Source organism: Rana temporaria, chromosome 5, assembly GCF_905171775.1.
Source record: "Rana temporaria chromosome 5, aRanTem1.1, whole genome shotgun sequence".
Classification (NCBI taxonomy): Eukaryota; Metazoa; Chordata; class Amphibia; order Anura; family Ranidae; genus Rana; species Rana temporaria.
In genome coordinates this window covers 387,365,737-387,392,638 of record NC_053493.1, presented here as the reverse complement: position 1 = coordinate 387,392,638, position 26,902 = coordinate 387,365,737, and the positions used below count along the sequence as shown (strand labels likewise).

Below are 26,902 nucleotides of genomic sequence, written 5' to 3'. Positions count from 1 at the left end.
GATTATTTATTCATAGGAATAAATCTCCCACCGGCGGTCCATCACTTTATTGGGTGGCCTCACTAGCCAATACAGAGGTGTAGGAGTTATAGGTCAGTTATACCTGATGAAGCCCCACTATGGAGAATACGTTATCAGATGGAATGAAGATTATTTATTCATAGGAAAAAAACCTTTATATACAAGTTTCCTTTTGTGAAGACGGTAGTAGCAAACGTTAATAATTTAGTCAAAGGGCTTTATTTCGTTTTTTTTTATTTTAAAGATTATTGCCCCCTATTGTTTAACATAAAAATTCCCCAAATACATACATGAATAGCACTTTCAGCTAAAAAAAAAAAGTCCATATGCAAATTTTTTTAAATTAAAATATATAGCCATTACATTTCCCTTTCTATTAGTATTTTTTGTATTATTCACTTTGGGAACAGGGGGCTTCGTATATGAAAACTGGAAGGAAGGAAACAAGAAAGTGTTATCCATAGGAAAATGGCAGTTGGAATGCTGACAGTTTGTTATGTGCTAAACCTCAGATTTCCTCTCCTTACACTTTTCACACATTGGCCACAGTCCTAGCTAGGAACCAGTCCATTCAGCTTGTAATGTCTCGGCACCGAGGTCAGGCTCCTTCTGCGGGTCATTCTGGAACCCAGACCATTGTCTTTCAGTTTATCAGGTGATCGTGCTCTCTTGCTTTTTATTTCATTCATTGACTTGTATCAGTTTCCAACAGGTCCATCTGGTTTGGCTTGTTCCAGGTTACTGCCCCCTCCACCTTCTGAATCCCAGCATCGTGCTACAACCATAGCAAATCATGGCAGCAAAGGCAAAAATCTGTGAACACAGAAAAAAGGGAAAATGTCAGTATGTGTATAAAATAGATGCCACCTTTTGTTCTTAGTTGAACCAAGAGTAGTCTTGTACAGTATTGGCTATGGAGTAATGCAAAAAGTATGGAAAGTAAGCGATACCCTTTACTGGTGAAATTACAAGCCTATTATTTTTTCTCAGACATTATAATGAGGAAGAAACCCAACAGTGTTTTGAAAGCTTGGAGTGTATGCATCCATGCTAGTGCTGTTACTCGCATGGGGATGTACAGGTGTTCCCAGGGGCGGACTGACCATTGAGTCACTCGGGCACTGCCCGAGGGCCCCATGCCACTAGGGGGCCCTATCAGAGTTGCCAGGCTCAGTAAAACCAGGGACAGTATGTAAAAATATTTTTTTTTTTTACATCTGTCCCCGATATGTCCGAAACTGACATGCTTTTGATGTGAAAATCCAGAGATTTTAGCTGCCCGGCCTCTGCACTGCCTCCTGGCGTGGTGGCCATCTGTAAGCCCGGGGGGCCCCATAATCTTCTATTGCCCGAGGGCCCCATGAGTTGTCAGTCTGCCCCTGGGTGTTCCTGCTAAAGTGGATGTAAACCCACTCTCATCCTTTCTAAACTACTGCCATAGTGCTGATCTATAAGGATATAGATGCCTCCTGCATGTATCCTTACCTGTCAAATGTCTCCCCTCTGTCTGTTATAAGAACTGAAAAACTGCAGATTCTGTGGGTGGATCTGTTGTCTGGAGCTCGGTGGGTGGAGTCGTGATGTTAGTAGACTCCCCGCCCACCTCTACACTCACCTTCCACTAAATCCTGCTATGATCACTAACATCCAGTTAAAATCCAGAAAAGTAACCACATGACTTCAGAAAAGGAGTGGGGGTGGGAATTTAAAAATAATGCCTGTCTCCAGGCTAGTGCATGAGATATGTAAATAACCAATCACTCACAGCAATAATGGGGGGAGGTTATCCTGGGGGTCTGTACTAATGGGGGTTTGTCCTAAGGGGTCTGCACTAATGGAGGGTTTGTCCTGGGGGGGGTTTGCACTGTGACGGTATTAGAATGATATCCCCGTCAAAGTCTTCCCTTCTTCCCATAAAGATAATCACTCAATATTCCACAAGGGGGGATATTCCTGGGATCGCCCCAATAAGCCACACATGCCAAGCTTACTGCTGGAACAACACACTTTAATGGTTTTCTTCTCAGCTTTTTATACAGTCCAAGACATTCAAGCAACAATGAAATCTCCACCCCCCCTAATCACACACTAAGGCTAATTACTAAAACATTCCAGACAGGTCGGCACCGACCGACAATTATCATGTCTAATCCCTGCACATTCCTTAAACAGCATAACAATAAACCACCTTCACACACTTGAGTTTCCTAGGCAGACGTTTCGTCTGCATCCAGTTTGACACCTATTAACACCTCTGAGCATCACTAGGTTGTAGACAGCGTTATCACACAATTAAAGGCCTTTCAAAAGCTAGCCTTATTTAACATATGAACAGTCTTTACAGAGAGAGATGAGTCACACATGAAAACACCTGTTACCTCTAACCCACAGCATTAAATTAGCAGGGAGAATTAAACTGAGACATATAGGCAATTGCATCACATGCACTAATGTTTTTTTTGTCCTGGGGGTCTGTACTAATGGAATGGTTTGTCCTGGTTTGGTCTGTACTAATGGAGGGGGGTGGTTTGTCCTGGGGGTCTGTACTAATGTAGTGGGGGTTGTCCCGGGGGGTCTGTACTACTGGAGGGGGGTGGTTTGTCCTGACGGGGTCTGTACTAATGGAGGGGGGTTTGTCCTGGGGGGAGTCCGTTCTAATTGGGGGTTTGTCCTGGGGGGGAGTCTGTATTAATGGGGGGTTTGTTCTGGAGGGGTCTGTACGAATAGAGGTTTTTTTTTCTGGGGGAGTCTGTACTAATGGGGGGCTGCCCTGGGGGGTCTGTACCAATGGAGAGGTGGGTTTGTGTTGAGGGGGGGGGGGGGGAGTCTGTACTAATGGGGGGGTTTGTCCTAGGGGGAATCTGTACTAATGGGGGGGTTTGTCCTGGGGGAGTCTGTACTAATGGGCGGGGGGGGTTTGTCCTTAGGGGTGTCTGTACTAATGGGGGGGTCTGTACTAATGGAGGTTGTCCTGGGGGTCGGTACTAATGGAGGGGGGTTGTTCTGGGGCAGTCTTTACTAATGGGGTGGTTGTCCTGGGGGGTCTGTACTAATGGAGGGGGTGGTTTGTCCTGGGGGGATCTGTACTAATGGAGGGGGTGGTTTGTCCTGGGGGGATCTGTACTAATGGAGGGGGTGGTAAGTCCTGGGGGGTCTATACTGATGGAGGGGGGTCTGTACTGAGGGAGGGGTTTATTCTTCGTGGGGAATCTGCACTGACGGAGGGGGTCTATACTGAGGGTGTACCTATAGGTGGTGTCCTGCTCCACCAGAGGCAAAGCCACACAGCCTAGTGCCATCCCTGGCGGAGAAAGGAATGGAGTCATTGCCAGAATACAGATCTGGGCTCTACCCAGTGGAGTCGCTACGGGCAATTTAGAGTGAGCTGACTCCTGATCAGAAGAACCGTTGTTGCTGTATCGCTGGATCAGGTGAGAGGGCCGATCGGCCATTATCTACTTACGTCCATAGGAACTGCAGTCTCTGACCATCTCCTGTATTATATCTCCAGTCTCTGACTCCTGTAATATGTCTGCACTCTCTGATCATCTCCTGTACTATGATTGCAGTCTGGCCATCTCTTGCATCATGTCTACAGTCTCTGACCATCTCCTGTACTATGTCTGGGGCACTTTCTAACAGAAGCCCTCTCTGTGTGCAGAGGATCCCAGGGTAACAAAGACTTCTTAGGGGAGCATCTCTGTGTTTGAGTCATTGCCCTCAGAAACATTTGTAAAGGGGAGGAGTTGGTAAGATGACCACGCCCATGTGGGGGGGCCAGAAATATTTCTGCACCCAGGCGTGCGTGAAAGTTATAGCGTCTACAAACTATGGTATATACAGTATACCGTTTTTTTTATATACTACTAAAGGCAGTGATCAGCAACTTATAGTGGGAACGTGATAGTGCAGCAGACAATTTGCCACTAACTGACACTGGATGGGTACTTATTAACTGCCGCTGACATCACCAGTGACTCCAATACAATGATCAGTGATAATACTATACATTGTCACTGTACTAATGATACTGGCTGGGAAGGGGTTAACATCTAGGACTTTTAAATGGTTAAAATGGTTCTAACGGCAGAAGTTTTTTTTTTATCTTAATGCATTCTGTGTATTAACCACTTAAGACCCGGACCAATATGCAGGTAAAGGACCTGGCCAGTTTTTGCGATTCGGCACTGCGTCGATTTAACTGACAATTGCGCGGTTGTGCGACGTGGCTCCCAAACAAAATTGGCGTCCTTTTTTTCCCCACAAATAGAGCTTTATTTTGGTGGTATTTGATCATCTCTGCGGTTTTTATTTTTTGCGCTATAAACAAAAATAGAGTGACAATTAAAAAAAAAAAACACAATATTTTTTACTTTTTGCTATAATAATTATCCCCAAAAAAGATATTAAAAAAAACATTTTTTTCCCTCAGTTTAGGCCGATACGTATTCGTCTACATATTTTTGGTAAAAAAAAAAAATTACAAAATAGGGGATAGTTTTATGGCATTTTTATTAATATTTTTTTTTACTACTAATAGCGGCGATCAGCGATGTTTTTCGTGACTGCGACAATATGGCGGACACATCGGCCAATTGTGACACATTTTTGGGACCAATGTCATTTTCACAGCAAAGAATGCTATAAAAATGCATTGTTTACTGTGAAAATGGCAATGCAGTTTAGGAGTTAACCACTAGGGGGCGCTGTAGGGGTTATGTGTGACCTCATATGCGTTTCTAACTGTAGGGGGCGGGGCTGGACACGTGACATCACTGATCGCCTTTCCCTATATCAGGGAACAGACGATCAGTGACATTTCCACTGTGAAGAACGGGGAAGGTGTGTTTACACACACCTCTCCCTGTTCTTCAGCTCCTGTGACCGATCACGGGACACCGGCGGCGGCGGCGATCAGGTCCGCGGGTCCCGTGGCCACAGAGCTTCGGACCGGGACGCGGGCGCGACCCACGGCTGGGAACTTAAAGAGGACGTAAAGGTACGTGCTTCTGCCCAGCCGTGCCATTCTGCCAACGTAAATGTGCAGGAGGCGGTCCTTAATCTCAATCCAGCAATGTAGTATGAGGGCCTCGGCTGTCCTCGGCTGTCTGATTTGCTGAGACAGTTCCATTGGCTCCTGCTGCTGTCAAGTCAGTGAGCCAATCAGGAGAGAGAGAGGACCACAGCTCCGTGTCTGAATGGACACACAGAGCAGCGGCTCAGCTCAGGTGCCCCCATACGAAGCTGCCTGCTGTGGGGGAATATGGCAGGAGGCAGGGGCCAGGAGCACCGAAGGGGGACCCGAGAAGAGGAGGATCTGGGATGCTCTGTGCAAAACCACTACACAGAGCAGGTCAGTGTAATATTTTATTTTTTTGTTTAAAAATAACAAACAACGCAGTTTTTTTTTTTAACATTTTTTAATTGCCTGGAAATGCCAAGATTCTTTATCTTTAACATGTATCTGTCAGTGGGGAAGCCCGCTGACAGAGTCAAATTTTTAACATTATGGGGCGTTCGCGGCAAATTCGAGCGGCGCGGAACACCCTATAATGCACAGCGAGACCTGCATGCTTTGGCCAATCACAGCACGCTCCTATGAAAGAGCCATGATTGGCCAAAGGCAGGTGTTTATGGCTCAGGGGGCTAAGTCCACGCCCCAAACTTACACTGCAGCCGTATATAGTGCAATGAATGAAGAGAGATTAGGCACAGGCAGCTTATTTAGTGGCGTTTAGGCAGTGTATTTGAGAATATACAGTATATACATACATACACACACACACACACACACACACACACACACACACACACACACTGCTCAAAAAAACGAAAGGAACACTTTGAAAACATATCAGATCTCAACGGGCAAAAATCTCATGCTGGATATCTATACTGATATGGACTGGGTAATGTGTTAGGAGTGAAAAGATGGCACATCATTTGATGGAAATGAAAATTATCCACCTACAGGGGGCTGAATTCAAAGACACCCTGAAAATCAAAGTAAAATAATTATGCAGCAAGCTAGTCAATTTTGGTCCTCAGTAGTTTGTATGGCCCCTACGTTCCTGTATGCATGCCTGACAACATAAGTGTATGCTCCTAATTAGACGACGGATGGTGTCCTGGGGTATTTCCTCCCAGATCTGGACCAGAGCATCACTGAGCTCCCGAACAGACTGAAATTCAATGGTATCAATTTCTTCATCTTCCAGGAACTGGTTACATGCTCTCGCCACATGAGACCGGGCATTGTCGTGCACCAGGAGGAACCCAGGTCCCACTGCACCAGCGTAGGGTCTGGCAATGGGTCCAAGGATTTCATCCCGATACCCAATGGCAGTCAGGGTGCCATTGTGTAGCTTGTAGAGGTCTGTGTGTCCCTCCATGGATATGCCTCCCCAGACCATCACTGACCCACCACCAAACTGGTCATGCTGAATGATGTTACAGGCAGCATAAAGTTCTCCGCGGCTTCTCCAGACCCTTTCACGTCTGTCACATATGCTCAGGGTGAACCTGCTCTCATCTGTGAAAAGCATGGGGCACCAGTGGCAGACCTGCCAATTCTGGTGTTTAATGGAAAATGCCAATCGAGCTCCACAGTGTCCGGCAGTGAGCACAGAGCACACTAGAGGACGTTGGGCCCTCAAGCCACCCCCATGAAGTCGGTTTCGGTTTGGTCAGAGACATTCACACCAGTGGCCTGCTGGAGGTCATTTTGTAGGGCTCTGGCAGTGCCCATCCTGTTCCTCCTTGCACAAAGGAGCAGATACCGGTCCTGCTGATGGGTTAAGGACCTTCTACAGCTCTGTCCAGCTCCCCTAGAGTAACTGCCCGTCTCCTGGAATCTCCTCCATGCTCTTGAGACTGTGCTGGGAGACACGGCAAACCTTCTGGCAATGACACGTATTAATGTGCCATCCTGGAGGAGTTGGACTGCCTGTGCAACCTTTATAGGGTCCAAGTATCGCCTCGTGCTACCAGTAGTGACACTGACTCTATCCAAATGCAAAACTAGTGAAAAAACTGTCAGAAAGGATGAGTAGGGAAAGAAAATCTCAGACACCTCCACCTATAAAAACATTCCTGTTTTGGAGGTCGTCTCATTGTTGCCCATCTAGTGCACCTGTTGTTAATTTCAATTAACAGCAAAGCAGCTGAAACTGATTAACATCCCCCTCTGTATACACCCTTCCCCCTCTGTATACACCCTCCCCAAGTACCCAAGTTTGGCGCCATTCCATGAGTGTACACAATTTTAAAGCGTGACATGTTAGGTATCTATTTACTCGGTGTAACATCTTTCACATTGTACAAAAAAAATTGGGCTAACTTTACTGTTGTGTTATTTTTTAATTCACAAAAACATAAAAAAAAAAAAAAGGCGTTTGAAAAATTATTGCGCAAATACCGTGCGAGATAAAAAGTTTCATGGCTGCCACTTTATTCCCAAGGGTGTCTGCTAAGAAAAAAAATTATATTATAATATATATATATATATAATAAATGAAATGTATGGGGGTACTGAGTAATTTTCTTTCAAAAAAAATTATGATTTTTACATGAAGGAGAGAAATGCCAGAATAGGCGCGGTATGGAAGTGGTTAAGTTAGTGCCACGTTCTCTTTAAACATTAGGCCAACAGTTTTTATGAAAAGAGATTTTTAAAAATAGGAATTTTGTTAAAAATATTTGAACGCAATGTAATGAATGACTAAAAAAGCATTTAGAAGATGACAGAAGTTCAAATAAGGAAACTAAAAGTATTTATTGATCTTCTCATGAAGTGAAGGCGTTTCTTGTGTTTGCTGTCCTCAGGTATTTGTCTGAAGGGCTCATACCAACATTACTCCAAGGAGACAGGCATCTACAAGTGACAATCTGAGCATTCAAGTGGTGATAAGATCTCTCAACAGCTTCTCGACAAAAGACTTGGTGCTCATGCACACTTTACGTTTTTAATGTAGTTTGGGGCATCTGGCATTTTTTTGTTTAAAGCGCTTAAAAGAGCCAATCGTTTTTTTCTACCACAAAGCTGCTGCCAGGAGTTAAAGGAGTTCTCCAAGCTAAAACTTTTAACCCCCGCTGTGCCCGGGCTGTAAAACTATACAAAATAAACTTTCACTTACCTGCCTACGATCCCCCGTTGTTCCGATATCACCGTCCCGTTCTCCGGTCCCGGTCTCTTCCACTTCCTGCGGGTCGGTGACTCACAGTGCGCTCAGCCTATCAGCGGCCGCAGCAATGTCCCACCGCGGCCGCTGATAGGCTGAGCGCAGAGTGAAGTCACCGACCCGCAGGAAGAGGAAGCTGACAGAGACCGGACCACGGGCGGCGATATCGGAACAACGGGGGATCGTAGGCAGGTAAGTGAAAGTTTATTATGTATAGTTTTACAGCCCGGGCACAGCGGGGGTTAAAAGTTTTAGCTTGGAGAACTCCTTTAAGGTTTCTAGGAGAGATGTCAAAATGTAAAGTGTGCATGAGGCCATAACAGCGGCTGGGAGGGAAGAATTGTTCTCTAAGGCCCCTTTCACATTGGGGCGGGAGGTGCGCTGACGGTATATCGCTATACCGTCGAAATTGCAGCAGTATTCGGCCACTAGCGGTGCGGTTTTACCCCCCCCTCTACCGGCCAAAAAATAGTTAATACCGCCGGCAATGCGCCTCTGCAGAGGCCGCATTGCTGCGGTGTCCCATTGTTTTCAATGGGAAGGAACGGTAAATACACCACTCCTCTCACCTCTCCAAAGATGCTGCTGGCAGGACTTTTGGAGCGGTCCCGCCAGTGTGAAAGCCCTTGGGTTTTATACACTGAGACTACAGGGCAGGAGTTTTTCAGGCGGTATTTAGGCGCTATTTTTATCGCTAAACCACCTGAAAAACTCCTCAGTGTGAAAGGGGTCTAAGTGGCAGGGCGAGATCCCTGATCTGGATTCGGAAGACTGGGAGGATGCCTGGGAATATCCTTTCTTACTCATCTGTGTCAGAGATTGTTGATACAATTTAAACTGATTCATAGGGTCCATTTGTCACCCCAAAGATTATCCAAATTTTACCCAAATGCCTCCTCCAACTGTTGGAAGTGAGGTATGGCAAATGCCGATTTCAACCATATGTTATGGTCCTGTCCCAGAATCCAGCCCTTTTGGCCGGAGGTCACAACCTTCATTGAAACCTTGACCATGATCCATGTTCCCCTGAATGTGTCGATCTGCTTGCTGGGTCTGGTGGGCTCCTTGGCCCTCCCCCGAGCAACCAGAACACTAATAGGATTTCTATTATTTTATGCTAGGAAGGCTCTACTCATAAAATGGAAACAAAGTTACCTACTATAAATACATGGAAATCATTGATCAACTCAGCGGTGCCACTATACAAATCGGCCTATGTCGCCAGATGCTGCCCAGCCAAGTTTGACATAATATGGCGCGTATGGTTAGAATCAGACATCTCAAACGCAACACAACAGGCTATGGATCCCATTGATTGTTTACTTCAGCTAAAAGTCTTGTAGCGGTGAAGACCTAATTTTGCCATTATCTGAAGGTTCTCCTAGATGCGTTATCCTCAACTTCAGCAGCTCTTCCCAAAGTGGTCACCCGAAGTACATGACCCCCTAACCTCTAATCTTGATGACACGAGTAGTTTAATTAACCACTTCAGACCCGGAGGACGTCTTGGGACGTCCTCGGCTTTGTGCGGTGATATCTGAATGATGCCTGCAGCTACAGGCATCATTCAGATATCGCCGTCTTCAGCCGGCGATTCTGTGCACCAGAAGAACGATCAAAGCGGTCACCCCCCTCCCGCCGCCATCCGGTGCTTCTCCGGGCTCTCCCGTGCCATCGGGGGCCCGGAGAGCGAATCGGCCGGCGCTCGTTGGTGAAGCATAGAGATGACTGGTGACCAGACGGTCACAGTCATCTCTATGACCGTCGGAGGACCGGGCGCGACGTTATGACGTCACGCCTGGTACCCGGAAGTAAACAAAGCCGCTATCGCGGCTTTCGGCATGTAATCTGTAATTTTTTTGTTCACCGATTTCTTGCTTGTAAGCCTGTAGGAGAGATGTGGGGTCTTATTGACCCCACATCTCTCCATAAAGAGGACCTGTCACAGTGATTCCTATTACAAGGGATGTTTACATTCCTTGTAATAGGAATAAAAGTGATCAAAAAAAAAAAAGTGTAAAAAAAAAAAAAAAAGTGTAAAAAAAAAAAATGAAGTAAAAAAAAAGAAAATTTTAAAACGCCCTGTCCCTGTCGCTCGCGTGCAGAAGCGAACGCAAGTCCCGCCCACATATGTAAACACTGTTCAAACCCCACATGTGAGGTATCATCGCATGCGTTAGAGCGTCTGCAACAATTCTAGCACTAGACCTCCTCTGTAACTTAAAACTAGTAACCTGTAAAAAAAATTAAAGCGTCGCCTATGAAGATTTTTAAGTACCGAAGTTTGGCGCCATTCCATGAGTGTGCACAATTTTAAAGCGTGACATGTTAGGTATCTATTTACTCGGCATAACATCGTCTTTCATATTATACAAAAAAATTGGGCTAACTTTACTGTTTTGTTATTTTTTTAATTCATGAAACAGTTTTTTCCCTAAAAAAAGGTGTTTGAAAAATGATTGCGCAAATACCGTGCGAGAAAAAAAAGTTGTAATGACCGCCATGTTATTCCCTAGGGTGTCTGCTAAAAATTATATATAATGTTTGGGGGTTCTGATTAATTTTCTAGCAAAAAAAAATGTGATTTTCACATAAAGGAGAAAAGTTCCAAAATAGGCCCGGTAACGAAGTGGTTAAGTTGTAATGGTTTCAATTGAATAGTTACAAATATAGGACTGTTATAATGTTTGTTATCTCGGCCGGGGTATGCCCAGAGGCTGTATTATGTAACCTTTTTTTCCACATAAATACTCAAAAAGCATAAAAAAAAAAAAAACACACACACACACACACACACACACACACACACACAACACAACAGCGGCTGGGAGAACCCTTGCTCCATTGTTCTTATATGACTTCTTAGGGATACAAGGATAGGCAATGCAAGCACTTGTTCTTCCATCTCTCCTCATTCCTGACTTTGTTGCTGAACTGAGAAGATAGTGGGGCCTTTCGCACCAACACGTTTTTTACATTTTTAGATGCTCACTGCTTGACTCTTTTGCTGCAGATAAATAGCATTTGAAAAAAAATACATCACAGTCTCCTTTCATCTCTATAGATCAAGGGTCTCAACACTTTCCAAACAAAGGGTAATGTTATTATCTTACAGACTTTAGAGGGGCTGGACTGTGGCCAGTAGGAGTAGAAAATGTCCTGGTAACAATGCCCCATTACTGGTGTCAGTGGGAGAAATAGTGACCCATCATTGGTGTCAGTGAAAGGAATAGTGCCCCATCATTGGTGTCAGTGAAAGGAATAGTGCCCCATTGTTGGTGTCAGTGGGAGAAATAGTGCCCTATCATTGGTGTCAGTGAAAGGAATAGTGCCCCATTGTTGGTGTCAGTTGGGAGGAATAGTGTCACACTGTTGGCATTAGTTTCAGGAATTATGCCCCATTTTTATATCATTGGGATTATTATTGCCACAGGGGCTGGATAAAAGTAAACAAAGGGCCACATCCGCAAATTGGTGTCACTGGGAGGAATAGTGTCACAATCAGCGCGAACCCCCCGTCAGGAGAGCCGCCGATCGGCTCTCCTCTACTCGCGTCTGTCAGACGCGAGTGAGGAAGAGCCGATCAACGGCTCTTCCTATTTACATCATGATCAGCCGTGATTGGACACGGCTGATCACGTGGTAAAGAGACTGACACCCCGCATCACCGATCGCCGCACTGTGCGCCCCCACGGACGCCTGCCGGAATGTTATCCTGCAGGACGTCAATAGACGTCCAGTCAGGATTACAGAACTACTTCCCGGACGTCAATTGTCTATTGACCGGGCGGGAAGTGGTTAAACCACACATGTGAGGTATCACCCCGATCCGTAAAGCAAAATAAATAATTTGAGCACTAGACCTCTTCTGTAACTATAAACAGTTAGGGCTCTTTCACACGTCAGCTCAGTTTCTGTTGTCCACTCCGTCGGCTCAGCGGGGATCCCCGCTGAGCTCTCGGCGGATAGGGCGGTCCCCGCACACTGTGCAGGGACCGCCCTGTCTCTGTTCCGCTGTCCCCTATGGGGTACCGGATGCAGACGGACCGTCTGTCCGTCTGCATCAGTTCCGTTCCGCCGGACGGAAGAAAAATAGGGTTTTCTTCCGTCCGAAAACCGGATCCCGACGGACGCGGACGCTAGCGGATGCTCCATCCGCTAACGGACGTGTTCCCATAGGGATTCATTACAAGTCCGTTAACGGACTTGTAATGAACGGACAGGCGGAACGGACATGTGAAAGGGGTCTTAACCTTTAAAAAAAATTAAAGTGTCACCTATGAAGATTTTTAAGTATCGTATCGTAGTTTGTGGCCATTCCACAAGCATTTTTGGGACCATTGGCATTTTTATAGCAATCAGTGCTATAAAAATGCATTGATTACTATACAAAAGACACTGGCAGGGAAGGGGTTAAGTATGGGGGCGGGGAATAGGTTAGGTATGTTCCCTGGGTGCGTTCTAACTGTAGGGGGGGTGGCCTCACTAGGGGAAATGACTGATCGCTGTTCATACATTGTATGAACAGACGGTCAGGCATTTCTCCCCTGACAGGACCGGGAGCTGTGTGTTCACACACACAGCTCCCGATTCTCGCTCTGTAACGAGCGATCGCGGGTTTATACTTACAGTAGGGAAAATAATTATTTGATCCCTGCAGATTTTGTAAGTTTGCCCATTTACAAAGAAATGAAGGGTCTATAATTTTTTATCATAGGTGTATTTACAATGATAGAGGCAAAATATCAACCAAAAATCCAGAAAAAAAAACACAATACAAATGTTATAAATTTAGTTGCAGTTCAGTGAGTAAAATAAGTATTTGATCCCCTACCCACCAACAATAATTCTGGCTCCCACAGACTGGCTACAGTATGTGCTCATGTGGTACACAGATTAGATATTAGTTTTTTTTTTTTTTTTTTAAAAGGCCTTTAACCACTTAACCCCCGGACCATATTGCTGGTCAAAGACCAGAGTACTTTTTGCGATTCAGCACTGCGTTGCTCTAACTGACAATTGCGCGGTCGTGCGACGTGGCTCCCAAACAAAATTGGCGTCCTTTTTTCCCCACAAATAGAGCTTTCTTTTGGTGGTATTTGATTACAAAAATAGAGCGACAATTTTAAAAAAATATATATATTTTTTACTTTTTGCTGTAATAAATATCCCCCAATAATATATAAAAAAATATTTTTTTCCTCAGTTTAGGACGATACGTATTCTTCTACATATTTTTCGTAAAAAAAAAAAAAAAAAAAAAAAAAAATCGCAATAAACGTTTATTAATTGGTTTGCGCAAAAGTTATAGCGTTTACAAAATAGGGGGTATTTTTACGGCATTTTTATTAATATTTTTTTTTTACTAGTAATGGCGGCGATCAGCGATTGCCACATTTTTGGGACCATTGGCATTTTTATAGCGATCAGTGCTATAAAAATGCATTGGATTACTATAAAAATGCCACTGGCAGGGAAGGGGTTAACACTAGGGGGCGGGGAAGGGGTTAAGTATGTCCCTGGGTGTGTTCTTACTGTGGGGGGGGGGGGTGGCCTCACTAGGGAAAACACTGATCTTCTGTTCATACATTGTGGGAGCGGGGGGCGCGCGACGTAGAGCAACGGGCTCTCGCGCAGGAGAGCCAACCTGCCACCGTCTACGGCGTCAGGTCGGCAAGCAGTTAATATCACTTTAACACTGACCCCCCCCCCTCTTTCCCCAACCCGACTAACCATGCTGCTACCTGCTGTGCCTCATTTCTCTTTCCTCCAGAGGTGTGTTACTGGCCAGATCACCAGAGGGAAAACAGAGGGAGAAAAGCCAAAAGAAAAGAAAACTGATGCAGCCACCACATCTAACGATAGGTAAGCTGCAATATATTACATTTGTGGCTTAGCATACTCTTTTGCACATTTACTTACTGTTGCTGCTACATTCAGTCCAATCTTGCGGTTATCGAGCCTCAGAATGGAGCTGCTGTTGGTATTTTTCTCTAGATTGGCTAAAGCGGACACAGCTGCTTGCAGGACGAATGCTCCGAAGTAGAACACAAAGGTGATAAAGTGGTATGCGAGGTCCTGAAAAAGAAATAGATATGATCTTAAATGTCTATTACATATGTCAAATGATTTATTTTAAAGAAAGGGATGTCTGTCATTGGATGTTATATAAATAATAGAGATTTCCCCTCATGTACGCTGCATTCACACCGCAGCAAAACGCAGGCGGTTCTAGGGATATTTTTTATTTTTGTGCATTTTAGAAGCGTATTTCAAATCTGTATTTGGTGCATGATTTAGAGGATGGACCCTACTATGTACCCATACATGTATTATTGTACGTGTTTTATGAATGTATTTATGTGAACTTTACTGTACAAGGGGGTAGATTCAGATAGGGGCGCGCACTGATACGGCGGCGCAGCGTATCGTATTTACGCTACGCCGTCGTAACTTACAGGAGCAAGTGCTGTATTCACGAAGCACTTGCTCCGTAAGTTGTGGCGGCGTAGCGTAAATGGGGCCGGCGTAAGCCCGCGTAATTCAAATGTGGAAGGGGGGGGCGTGTTTTATGTAAATAATGGATGACTCGACGTGATTGACGGCATGCGCCGTCCGTGTACATATCCCAGTGTGCATTGCTTCCAAGTACGGCGCAACGATGTATTGGTTTCGACGCGAACGTAAATTACGTCCAGCCCTATTCGCGAACGACTTACGCAAACAACGTAAAAAATTCAAATTTCGACGCGGGAACGGCGTCCATACTTAAAGGAGTTCTCCAAGCTAAAACTTTTAACCCCCGCTGTGCCCGGGCTGTAAAACTATACAAAATAAACTTTCACTTACCTGCCTACGATCCCCCGTTGTTCCGATATCGCCGTCCCGTTCTCCGGTCCCGGTCTGTTCCACTTCCTGCGGGTCGGCCGCAGCAATGTCCCGTCGCGGCCGCTGATAGGCTGAGCGCACTGTGAGTCACCGACCCGCAGGAAGTGGAACAGACCGGGACCGGAGAACGGGACGGCGATATCGGAACAACGGGGGATCGTAGGCAGGTAAGTGAAAGTTTATTTTGTATAGTTTTACAGCCCGGGCACAGCGGGGGTTAAAAGTTTTAGCTTGGAGAACTCCTTTAACATTGCGTGCGCCTCTTAATAGCAGGAACAACCTTACGCCGAAAAACCCTAACGTAAACGACTTAAATAAATTGCGCCGGGCGTACGTACGTTTGTGAATCGGCGTATCTAGTTAATTTGCATAATCTACGCCAACAACAACGGAAGCGCCCCTAGCGGCCAGCGTAAGAATGCACCCTAAGGTACGACGGCGTAAGAGACTTATGCCAGTCGTATCTTAGGCTAATGTCGGCGTATCTAGCTTTCCGAATACAGAAAGTAGATACGCCGGCGCAGCTTTGGAATTACGCGGCGTATCTATGGATACGCCGGCTTAATTCTTTCCTGAATCTACCCCAATGGTTTGTAATTTTAAAAATGTTTTTGGAAAGTCTGTAAGTTTTTTTATGTGAAAAGAATAATAAAAATAAATTTAAAACAGATCTGTATTTGGGCTTCAGGCATTTTGTTTTAGCCAATGGAAGGCACCGATGGGGATCAGTCCTTACAGGCTAAAAAAAACATAAAAATTATTGATTTGCATGCTGTCATTGCACTGATTCATATTACTTTTGACAATTACACATGACGACAACTTGAAATTATTGCTTGCAAAATCCTAAAAAAGGGAAAAAGTCCCAAAGTGAAGCATGTTATTAGAACACTGATCACGCTTCAGTCTTGTCTTAAAGATACAGTAATAAGGTGGGGCTGTGAATGTCAGCTCTCCCATACACACCCATATCTCAGGAACAGAAAATGATGCAACCTGCCATGACTTGTACAGCGGCAACACCTAACAGCCTTCCGTATCTCAAACAACAAGCACCCGATTAAAGGGGTTGGGACAGCCTCAATATATAGTTCTAATCGGCACCTTTGAAATACCATTATCTTTTCTACATAGCATGTAAACCAATGTGCAAAGGTGCAGATAGTGAAACCAACACAAAATGAACAGGCTGCATGTAATCCGATTGTCGCCTTTCTAAACCTTTTTATTGGAGGTGCTCTTGAAAATTATTTTCAGGTTTTTGGGGAACCCCAGCTAAAAATAATTAGCAGTAATGCCAACGCTGTATCCTGGCCTAGGGCAGCACTTTGCAGGGGGGCAGCATGGAAAGAGTCCCTGCCAGCTTGCGCTACACTGCTAGTGTAGCGCCAGTCTTATGTGGCAGACTGGGCTGAAAGGAAAATTATTCTAGCGCCCCCCATAAAGCGGCCGCACTGCTTCTGGTATGAGGGTGGCTGGCATTCTACAACTGTGGGGGGGGGGGGGGGCGCTTCTAATTTTGACTGTCCTATAATCCTGGACCACAAACCTTCCTCACTGTGCTATATGTTTTCTGCTGCACCATTTGCATGGTTATATCTTCCTAGTCCTCTCCATAAAATTATCATAAATGTGTGCTTAAAGTAGAACTATGGGCCAACTTTTTTTTTTTTTTTTTTGGACAGAGTAAGGGAGAGTTATAGCCCCTGTCAGTTTATTCTTTACCATCCCTGACCCATTGCATACATTTCCCTTCACTTCCTGCCCCATGGCCAAACAGGAAGTGACAGGACATCTATGCAAATTAAGGGAATCCGTTGCCCCCTCCCCATGCCCTTAGAACTAGTGTCCCCACTCGAAACTTTCAGGGCGGGTCTTAAACAGCAAGGGGTGTGGCCTTGACATGAAGGGCGGCAGCAATCTCCTTCTCTTGTGGCCGCGCCTCTGTTCAGTCTCGGCCGTGCAGCGTGAAGCCGCCTCCCCCTCCCTACACAGGGGGAGGGGACCCGTCACCTGTGACCTGACCAGTTGATCTATACATGTGCCGTGCTTATCATCTGACTGAGATACATTATTATGGGTATGTACTGTGGGGTGGGGGTCTACACTGAAGAGGCGTCTCTGTACTATAGGGGTGTCTGTACTGTGGGGGGGTGGGGGTCTACCCTATAGGGGTGTCTGTACTGTGGGGGGGTGGGGGTCTACCCTATAGGGGTGTCTGTACTGTGGGGGGGGTGGGGGTCTACACTATAGGGGTGTCTGTACTGTGGGGGGGTGGGGGTCTGCACTATAGGAGTGTCTGTACTGTAGGGGTGTCTGTACTGTGGGGGGGGGGGGTCTGCACCATAGAGGTGTCTGTACTGTAGGAGGGTGGGGGTCTGCACTGTAGGGGTGTCTGTACTGTGGGCAGGCCCGTCGGAACAGGAGAGGCAATGCAAGCAATTGCCTGGGGCCCCCGAGCTGGAAGGGGGCCCCCAACTAGGGTGCCCACGTACATTGTCCAGAATAAAAAGAACATGCGCGCTGACTTCTGTAGTCTATGGCTGCAGGGAGATTGAGTGGATCTGTCAGGTTGATGTCGGGATGGGCGGGGCCAATATCCGGAGCTCCGCCCCTTTGTTAGACAACCCAGAGCATAGTGAGCGGGAAGTACAGGAAGTGAAGGTGCCCAGCAGCTGACCAGTGTCTCTCTCCCTCTGCCTTTATGCTACAATAGCAGCCGATCCCCAGCCTCCTGGTATTCTCTCCCTGCACTCAGCTCAGTGCTGTGATGTCAGCTCTCCTTCCTGCATGATCTTCTATTTACCTCGTAAGTTTGTTACTCCTCCTCCTTCTAGATACTAGTCCTGCTCACATTCTCCCTTCTTTGTCCCAGTGATTGTGCCCAGAATATGTCTCCATGCAGTCACCCCTGTGCTCTCCTTCTGTCTCACATCACAGTGGATCTCATTCCTCCAACTCACTGTCCCAACAAGCCTGTGTATTGTTTTCTACTATCCTCCTGACTCAGCCTATCTTATCCAGCATGGCTTCTCACTCTCTTCTAGTGTCATTCTTCCTCAGTTCTGATACAAATCTCCCATCCCCCTATCTAATGTAACTTCTACTCCCCTCTACACTATCATCACCCCTTACACACCCCCATCCCCCTCTATACATCCATGTATCACACAGCCCAGACACCACTATGTAACCCTTCACTGACTGATCTGGTTAATGTGTCCCATGTTCTATCACTCATAGCTTAAATCTGTCATTATAGGAATCTGAGCAATAGTCCAATTGTATTCATAACTCCAGATCAGTCCTATTCCCTTACCTATAATAACCTCCTCGCTGGGCTCACACGTGTGCGATCACAGACATCGCATGTGATTTGCACCGCATTGCTGTGCACATCATATGCAATGTCTGTGCGATGCAAATTCAGCCATTCAAACTGTATGCCTGAAATCGCATTTACACCAGAATGGTGCAGGACTCTTTTTTTGGTCCTCACTGAAATCAGATCTCATGGGTATGACACTTCTGGGTGTAAACACCCATGCGATCCGATTCCTGCACCATTTTACAGTTTACACAGCAATCTGTGAACCAATCGGGGGTGTCATTGGCTTTCTATTGACACTCGCAGCGGTTCCCAGATGTCAGTGTGAACTGTCTGGTGCGATTCGGGAACCTGCACAGGATTCGCAGGCTTTCTCACATCTCACCAGTGTATACCCAGCCTTAATCATTTCACTAGAAGGTTAGTGTAGGGATCAGGTAGGTCAGTGTAGTGGTCAGTGTAGGGATCAGGTTGGTCAGTGTAGGGATCAGGTTGGTCAGTGTAGGGATCAGGTAGGTCAGTGTAGGGATCAGGTTGGTCAGTGTAGGGGTCAGGTAGGTCATGCTGGCATCTTTATGCTTCCCACATTGCTTTTATTTATATTTTACCATTTTGTGATCACTTTTATTGGCTATATTTACACTGATTTGTAAGATATTTTTATAAATAAAATTCATTGGTTGATCTACACCATATGCAGCACTCTTTTATATGTCATGCTATGCTGGGGCACTAGTGATTCATCTTGCCCCACCATCACCCCTTCCATCCACCCGGCTGTTGGTTTTCTGCTTGCTGTGGTTCTGCGCTGTGCGTGCGGGGGGGGGGGGGGCCTCCATATCCATTTTGCTTGGGGCCCCCTAATTCCTTCAAACGGCCCTGACTGTGGGGGTCTGCACTATACGGGCATCTGTACTGTGGGGGGGTTGGGGTCTCACTATAGGGGTGTCTGTACTGTGGGGGTCTGCACTATAGGGATGTCTGTACTGTGAGTGAGTGAGTGAAAAACTTATATAGCGCAACACATGCAAACTGAATCGCCTATGTGAGGGGTGGGATTCTGCACTGTTGGGGGTTCTGCACTGTTGGGGGGGGGGGGGGGTTGTGTAATGTAAAGGGGTCCAGAGGTGCAAGGGGCTATGTAATGTAAAGGGGTCCAGAGGTGCAAGGTGCTGTGTAATGTAAAGGGGTCCAGAGGTGCAAGGTGCTGTGTAATGTAAAGGGGTCCAGAGGTGCAAGGTGCTGTGTAATGTAAAGGGGTGCAAGGTGCTGTGTAATGTAAAGGGGTCCAGAGGTGCAGGGTGCTGTGTAATCTAAAGGGGTCCAGAGGTGCAGGGTGCTGTGTAATGTAAAGGGGTCCAGAGGTGCAGGGTGCTGTGTAATGTAAAGGGGTCCAGAGGTGCAGGGTGCTGTGTAATGTAAAGGGGTCCAGTGATGCAGGGTGCTGTGTAATGTAAAGGGGTCCAGAGGTGCAAGGTGCTGTGTAATGTAAAGGGGTCCAGAGGTGCAGGGTGCTGTGTAATGTAAAGGGGTCCAGAGGTGCAGGGTGCTGTGTAATGTAAAGGGGTCCAGAGTGCTGTGTAATGTAAAGGGGTCCAGAGGTGCAGGGTGCTGTGTAATGTAAAGGGGTCCAGAGGTGCAAGGTGCTGTGTAATGTAAAGGGGTCCAGAGGTGAAGGGTGCTGTGTAATGTAAAGGGGTCCAGAGGTGCAGGGTGCCGTGTAATGTAAAGGGGTCCAGTGATGCAGGGTGCTGTGTAATGTAAAGGGGTCCAGAAGTGTATGGTGCTGTGTAATGTAAAGGGGTCCAGAGGTGCAGGGTGCTGTGTATGTAAAGGGGTCCAGAGGTGCAGGGTGCCGTGTAATGTAAAGGGGTCCAGAGGTGCAGAGTGCTGTGTAATGTAAAGGGGTCCAGAAGTGTATGGTGCTGTGTAATGTAAAGGGGTCCAGAGGTGCAGGGTGCTGTGTATGTAAAGGGGTCCAGAGGTGCAGGGTGCTGTGTATGTAAAGGGGTCCAGAGGTGCAGGGTGCTGTGTAATGTAAAGGGGTCCAGAGGTGCAGGGTGCTGTGTAATGTAAAGGGGTCCAGATGTGCAGGGTGCTGTGTAATGTAAAGGGGTCCAGAGGTGCAGTTGTGGAGAGGGGTACACAGTGGTGACAAAAAGATATTGAAGGATACAGAGGTATACAGGGGGCACAGTGGGGTGTTTTTACATTTTAAGGTGGGGGAGGGTGCCAGATATAAGATCCGCCCCGGGTGCCAAATGCTCTAGGTACGCCCCTGGGTTGTAACATGACAAAATGTAAAAAAAATCAAGGGGTATGAATACTTTTTCAAGGCACTGCATATTGGTGGTCAGTGGGAGTAGAAAGGACTCTCTTACATTTGTGATTAGTAGGAGAATGCCCCTTATACAACAGACTCTGTGCAGGCACATCATGCAGAAGATGAATCCTCTACAGCTTAAAGAACAACTCACATCTGGAGGAACCCTGGTTGAGAATGACTGATCTATGTGGTTTACTTCTGTCCACAGACTGTGATGACCTAATAAAACTATCTTCCCATCCAATATTACGATCAGGCTTATAAAATTTGAACTTAAATAAATATAAAAAAAAAGTATGAGCCTTTGTGTTATGCAAATCATGGGGAAATCCACCTTGCATTGAACCAATGGTACTTTTCCAAATTTTAGCAATCTGATTTGGTAAGGTGAACCTCACCCCAACATGCCTCCCGATACCCTTGTTAGTCCTACATGACAAATGTTCTACCTTGTACTCACCTTTTATTACTTAGCCGCATAGGTGTGCGCAGCCTATTGCATTAGGTGTGCACCCCAAAGCTCAAACATATTTGCATGTGTATATACAGTATACTGATGGTGTCAGCAGAGCGGTGGAAGGTGTCAGTAGGTCCGACAGTGTCCGTAGTTTTTTTTTTTTTTTTTTAGGAGCCCCATTAGGAAGCTTTGGTGAAATATTGGGGGTATATTTCTGTGCATTACTGCATGTTTAATGCACTATATTCCAGTGTGTTACTGCACGTTTAATGCAGCATATTCTGTGCATTACTGCATGTTTAAAGTAGAATATTTTGGTGTGTTATGTGCCGTTTAATGCTATATTTTTCTGTGCGTTAGTGCCAGTTTAATGTAGTATTTTTCGGTACAATGTGCACCACACAGGGTGATTAGGGTGTGCCCAGGCATACCTGGCACACCCTGTGCGCACGCCTATGCTTAGCCGTAACAATTGCTGTTCAACTGTCCAATGAGACTGCTTCAGTGTCCAGTAAGGGCAGTCTCATTGGACAGTAGAGTGGCAGTTGTCAGAGCTTAGTCACGATTTCTGAAATGTAAAAAAATACCAGTAACTAAATCAGAGGGGGGCATGCTTTTATCTAATACAGTAAAACCTTGGTTTGAGAGTAACTTGGTTTGAGAGCGTTTTGCAAGATGAGCAAAATGTTTTAATAAACTTTGCCTTGATATACAAGCGATGTCTTGATATAAGAGTAGCGTCACGTCACAACCGAGTATAAAAGAGAAGAGAGGAGTCTCCAAGTCTAGCGATATGGTTACATTTAATGAAGGTACAACATTTAAGCCCCGTACACACGATCCGAAAATCGTACGAAAAATGCCGCTTTCTAAACGATCGTACGATAATCGGATCGTTAGTACAGAGCTTTCGAGAGCCGATCAGGACAGTTCAACCGATATTATTCTATCGGACATGCACGTAAATTTTTTTCGTACAATGCCAGATCGGACGATTTTAGTTTAATCAGTACAGCTGTCGTTCGAAAATGCAATACAAATGCATTACAACACATGACATCACTTCCGATTTTTTATTCTGCCTTACGGGAATTTTCGTGGCTTTAGTAAACTCATCAGATTCGACGTGAGATTAGCATACAAAAAAAAAAACGGACGATCATTTGTCCGATAATCGGATCGTGTGTACCGGGCATTAGTATATTATTGCTAGACTTAGGCCTCGTACAGACGACCGAACATGTCTGCTGAAACTGGTCCGCGGACCAGTTTCAGCAGACATGTTCGGTCGTCTGTACGGCCGAGCGGACAGGTTTCCAGCGGACATTTGTCCAGCCGACCGTTTTGCGGCGGACAAATGTTTCTTAGCATGCTAAGAAACATGTCCGCTGGAAGCCTGTCCGTCGGACATGTTCGGTCGTCTGTACAGACTCACCGTACATGTCCGAGCGGCCGCCATCCCTCGCATGTGTCGAATCACTTTGACGCATGCGTGGAAACATTGAAATTCCAGGGCCACGCACGTCTCCGCGTCATGGTCGCAGCGACAGCGCGGCCACATAGCGACACGTCACCGCGTTTGTTTTCCGCTGGGATTTTGGTCTGATGGTGTGTACAGCCATCAGACCAAAATCCGGCAGCGGACATGTCCGATGAAAACGGTCCATGGACCGTTTTCATCGGACAGATCCGCTGGTGTGTACGGGGCCTTAGAGGTGCCTCTCCTTTTATACCCTGTAAAAAAATGCTTTGATATACAAGTGCTTTTGGATTCCAAGCATGTTTCTGGAACTAATTATGCTCGCAATCCAAGGTTTTACTGTACAGGTAATAATGAAGTACAGATTAAATTTAAACCTTGTAAAGTAACAATGAATCCTTTTCATCTACGGGATAGTTATGTCTACAAATAATTAACAAGTACTGCATGTTTTTAAGAAATATTTCTAATTTTTCTTCCATAGGTTTATATTACAGTAAAACATTAACCTGTGTATCCTTAGTAAAAAGTGAATGCCATCTCCCTGCTTGTATCAGATGAGTGTCACAAGACTGTTCGAATGTAAATCATTAAAACTGATGAGTGCTGCATGTGATCCATTTATTATAGGAGGGCAATAAAATGGTTACGAAGGATGGTATCCTCCAGTAAAATGTATTGCAAAATAAACATTTTACAGGTATAAAAAAGGGATGATAGCGTGGCGGTACTACACACAGCAGTATATGGCAAGTGTCTTTTTACTGATAGGCGGCACACATGTCACAGGCCAGACCAAAGACCGTTAATCAAGATGGCAGTTAACATTGTTAGTGCAGGGGAAGAGTAAAGCAGTGGAAGCATGCAGACTCACCACCACCATTTTTTTTTTTGAACGTTTGCATCTACAGGTAAAGTAATGGCAAGTGTTTCCTGGGACAAATGTGGCGTTATTCATGTGGATTTTCTACCACAAGCCACTAGGGTGACCACATTTCCAAACTACCATTCAGGGACACCCTCCCTTCCCAAAAATCAGCTTGTGCTGCAACGAATCACAGCACAGTGATTGGACACAAGAGGCAGGATTTATGATTTCTCCAATCACAAGCAGGGGGCAGGATTGTGCTCCTCCAGGCATTCCCGGCCAGGACAAGTACTGTCAGTGAGTAAAGCGGCCTTTTTTGGGGGCATCAGATTGGCCCGGGGGGGGGGGTGGCTGTGTCAGTTTCATTCCGGGACAGTGTATTGTCCTGGAATGAATGTGCCCGGAACAGACCTGCAAAATGCCGGGCAATCCAGGACACGTGGTCACCCTACATGGCACCACTATCAACAGTGAACATTACTGTCATATTTTTAGTAATATGCATATGTTGGAAATAATGGCCTGGTTTGATCACCAAGGGCATTCTGTTTCTCCAGGACAACGCACAAGCTCATACTGCTTTACTACATGCACATTACAGCAACTCGGCTGGGAGGTATTAGCACATCCCCTTTACAGCCTGGACCGCGCTTAGAGTAATTTCCACCTGTTTGGACCCCTAAAAGAGTTCCTCGGAGGTCCGCATTTCAGCACTGATGACAAAGTGAAGCAGGATGTCCTAGGGTGGTTCAGGCGTACTGACAAATCTTTCTATGCCAAAGCTTTCCAGGCATTAAAGAGGAAGTAAACCCTGATGGGTTTCCCTGCAAAGGTAAAGCATAATGGGCTACTATGCATCGCATAGTAGCCCATTATGTGTAATTTACCTGAAACCAAAGCCTGTGATGTCCCCGATTTCCTCGCTCCCTGGAAGCATCCATTCTTCATCACTCTTCCTTCCGGGGCCACGAACTCCGGCTCTGTGACTGGTTGGAGTCGCGTGACGTCACTCTCGCCCATGCACGTGGGAGCCAAGAGTCAGGGCATGACCCCAGCTTGATACCTTGAAATGGCACAGCGTGCCCTTTCTAGAATGCGCATGTACCAAATTCAGCGTGTTAGACATTGCCATACGGGGAATTGTAAATATCTCCTAAACCGTGTAGGTTCTTCTGATATAAGAACTTGTTAGGCCGTACAGAGGTTGTGAATGGTAACTGATGGAGGAACGTTATAGGCAATATGTGCAGAGAGAGAAGTTTAACAAGTAAATTTCAGTAGTAAGAGCAGGGAAGAAAGTAGATTAAAAGAACCTTTTTTTTTTTCATTTGCTAGGCTAGGCTGTTTCCACTACTTAATGGCGCTGAAATCTAGTTTTTATGAATTTGTTTCTTACTGTGTTTTTCTGCCTCTTCGTAATGTCCTCTGGCTGGCGGGAACTCATTGGAGACTAAGTTGTCCTCTGTTGTGGGCTCCAGGCAGCTATATTGGTGAAGCCATTGGTTGCATTTGAAAATCCTGTGATATTTGGAGCAGCATAGAGAAATGCACATGACCGTCCCTTCCAGGTAGCAGGTATGCACCCCAACCATCCAGGAAGGCTTTTCTGCTTGGTACTTGAGAGGAAGTGAAGAGACCGGGTGTAGCGATGAGAGGATGCATGTGTATGCTTTTCCCTATCCGGGCGAGTATGAAGGCCTTACGCATTTAGTTAGAAAAGTGGGAACAAAGATCCAATTCAAAAGTTTACTATTCACCAGTAACTGGAGTACCACAGCACCTTTCCTGTAACATTTTACAATGTTAACGGTGTTGTACGTGTTTTACAAGCATGTACCTGGCACATTACCATTCTCATGGACACTTGGTTCATTTACAACTGGACTATGTCTACCACCTTGCAGGACTATAATTCTGCCACATACATAACATGGAACTAAATTAAGCCATGTTGTTGGGACGGTACCTACTATGTGCTGTTCAAGTTAAGAGCCATGTATTTGCAACTAACGTTTATATCCAAGTAAACCATCCTGGTAATGGTAAAAGCCTCCAAGTGTGTGCATTATAGTGTTAGTATGTAAAGTGGGTGTGATGCATTGCTGCAAGCAGTCCGATATTGGAAAGGTAAACTATGTATGCTAGATTGATAATCAATTCAGAAACCTAAGAGTGTAATTTATAAAGCGTAGCCAATACCAAGGCCAAATACCAATGCCTAGGAGCTGATGACGGTTAGGAAGAAGAGTCACCCTCCTGGTGGTGAGAGAGAACCCCCCTCAGAGAACATATGCCAGGTGACCTAGGCATCTCATGTCTCATGGGCCCCGGATGTTCAGCTAGATTTCCAGAGTACTAATCTGAACCACAGGGAACTACAGGGCCTGTGTTCCAGGCGTTTGGGGGTTGTTATGGACTTGGATCGGGTATAGGTGTGTAAAGACAGTCATCTATGAATGACAGACAGGCAGGTCTGGGAAGGCTTGGGTGGTTAAAAAAATAAATAAAACATTTACCTGGATAGCCCTATTTAACAGCCCCAGCTGTAGGGTTTTACCGCATGGAGTACCTTGGGACCCACCTATACATTGGTGTAAGGCAGGGATCCTCAAACTTCTGCCCTCTAGATGTTGTAGAACTACACATCCCATGAGGCATTGCAACACACTGACAGACTAGACATGACTAGGCATGATGGGAATTGTAGTTCCTGAACAACTGGAGGGCCGTAGTTTGAAGACCCATGGTGCAAGGCCTGAAGAAGGTTTAGAGAGGGGTGTCAATAGATACTGACCAAGCCAGGATAGGTCAACCCCACAGGTGTCCATACATGCAAGTGAGAGTAGAATAGTTCCCCTGGGGTGGGGGGGGGGGGGGTCCATACCCATAGTATGGTTTTTAAGGACAAGGTCACCAACCATGGGTCTGGGCAGGAACAGTTTGATGAGTGGACATTCTCCTCTGTGACACAATAGAGACTTCCACCTTATCAATGGAGGGAAAGACAAAAGGCCCCCCCCCCCCCTCCAATTACCTATACTCACCTTGCCAGCACTTCATTGCCACTCCTTTCCTAGTGTCGGCTGCGGACAGACGCTAGAGGAAGCAATGATTTCAATATCTTTAATTTATTGCTTTATACAAATACCTATTCCTTTTAAAAACAGGATATTCTATTGCGATCCTAAAATTACGTTTACACAGAAAGCCACACAGCATCCGAGTATGCGCAGGCCAAGTCCATGGATAAAACCAACAAACTATCAAGTTCTCCAGGTTTTGTGGTCTATAACTAGTTACTGGAAATACCACTTATTTGAATCTATGATGGGGCATTTCTTTCCTTGTATTGCT

General features: G+C 45.8%; 1 protein-coding gene across 1 annotated transcript in view; it reads right to left on the bottom strand.

Moving 5' to 3' along the window:
* Positions 1 to 221: 221 nt before the first annotated feature.
* Positions 222 to 26,902, bottom strand: part of MAL2 (mal, T cell differentiation protein 2) — an 86,295-nt gene continuing 59,614 nt past the window's right edge. Inside the window, exons 3-4 of the mRNA XM_040354904.1 lie at positions 14,124 to 14,279; positions 222 to 834 (exon numbers count right to left, since the gene is read on the bottom strand). Of these exons, the coding sequence (XP_040210838.1) occupies positions 760 to 834; positions 14,124 to 14,279 (231 nt within the window). The 3' untranslated portion in view covers positions 222 to 759. The remainder of the gene's footprint in view (positions 835 to 14,123; positions 14,280 to 26,902) is intronic.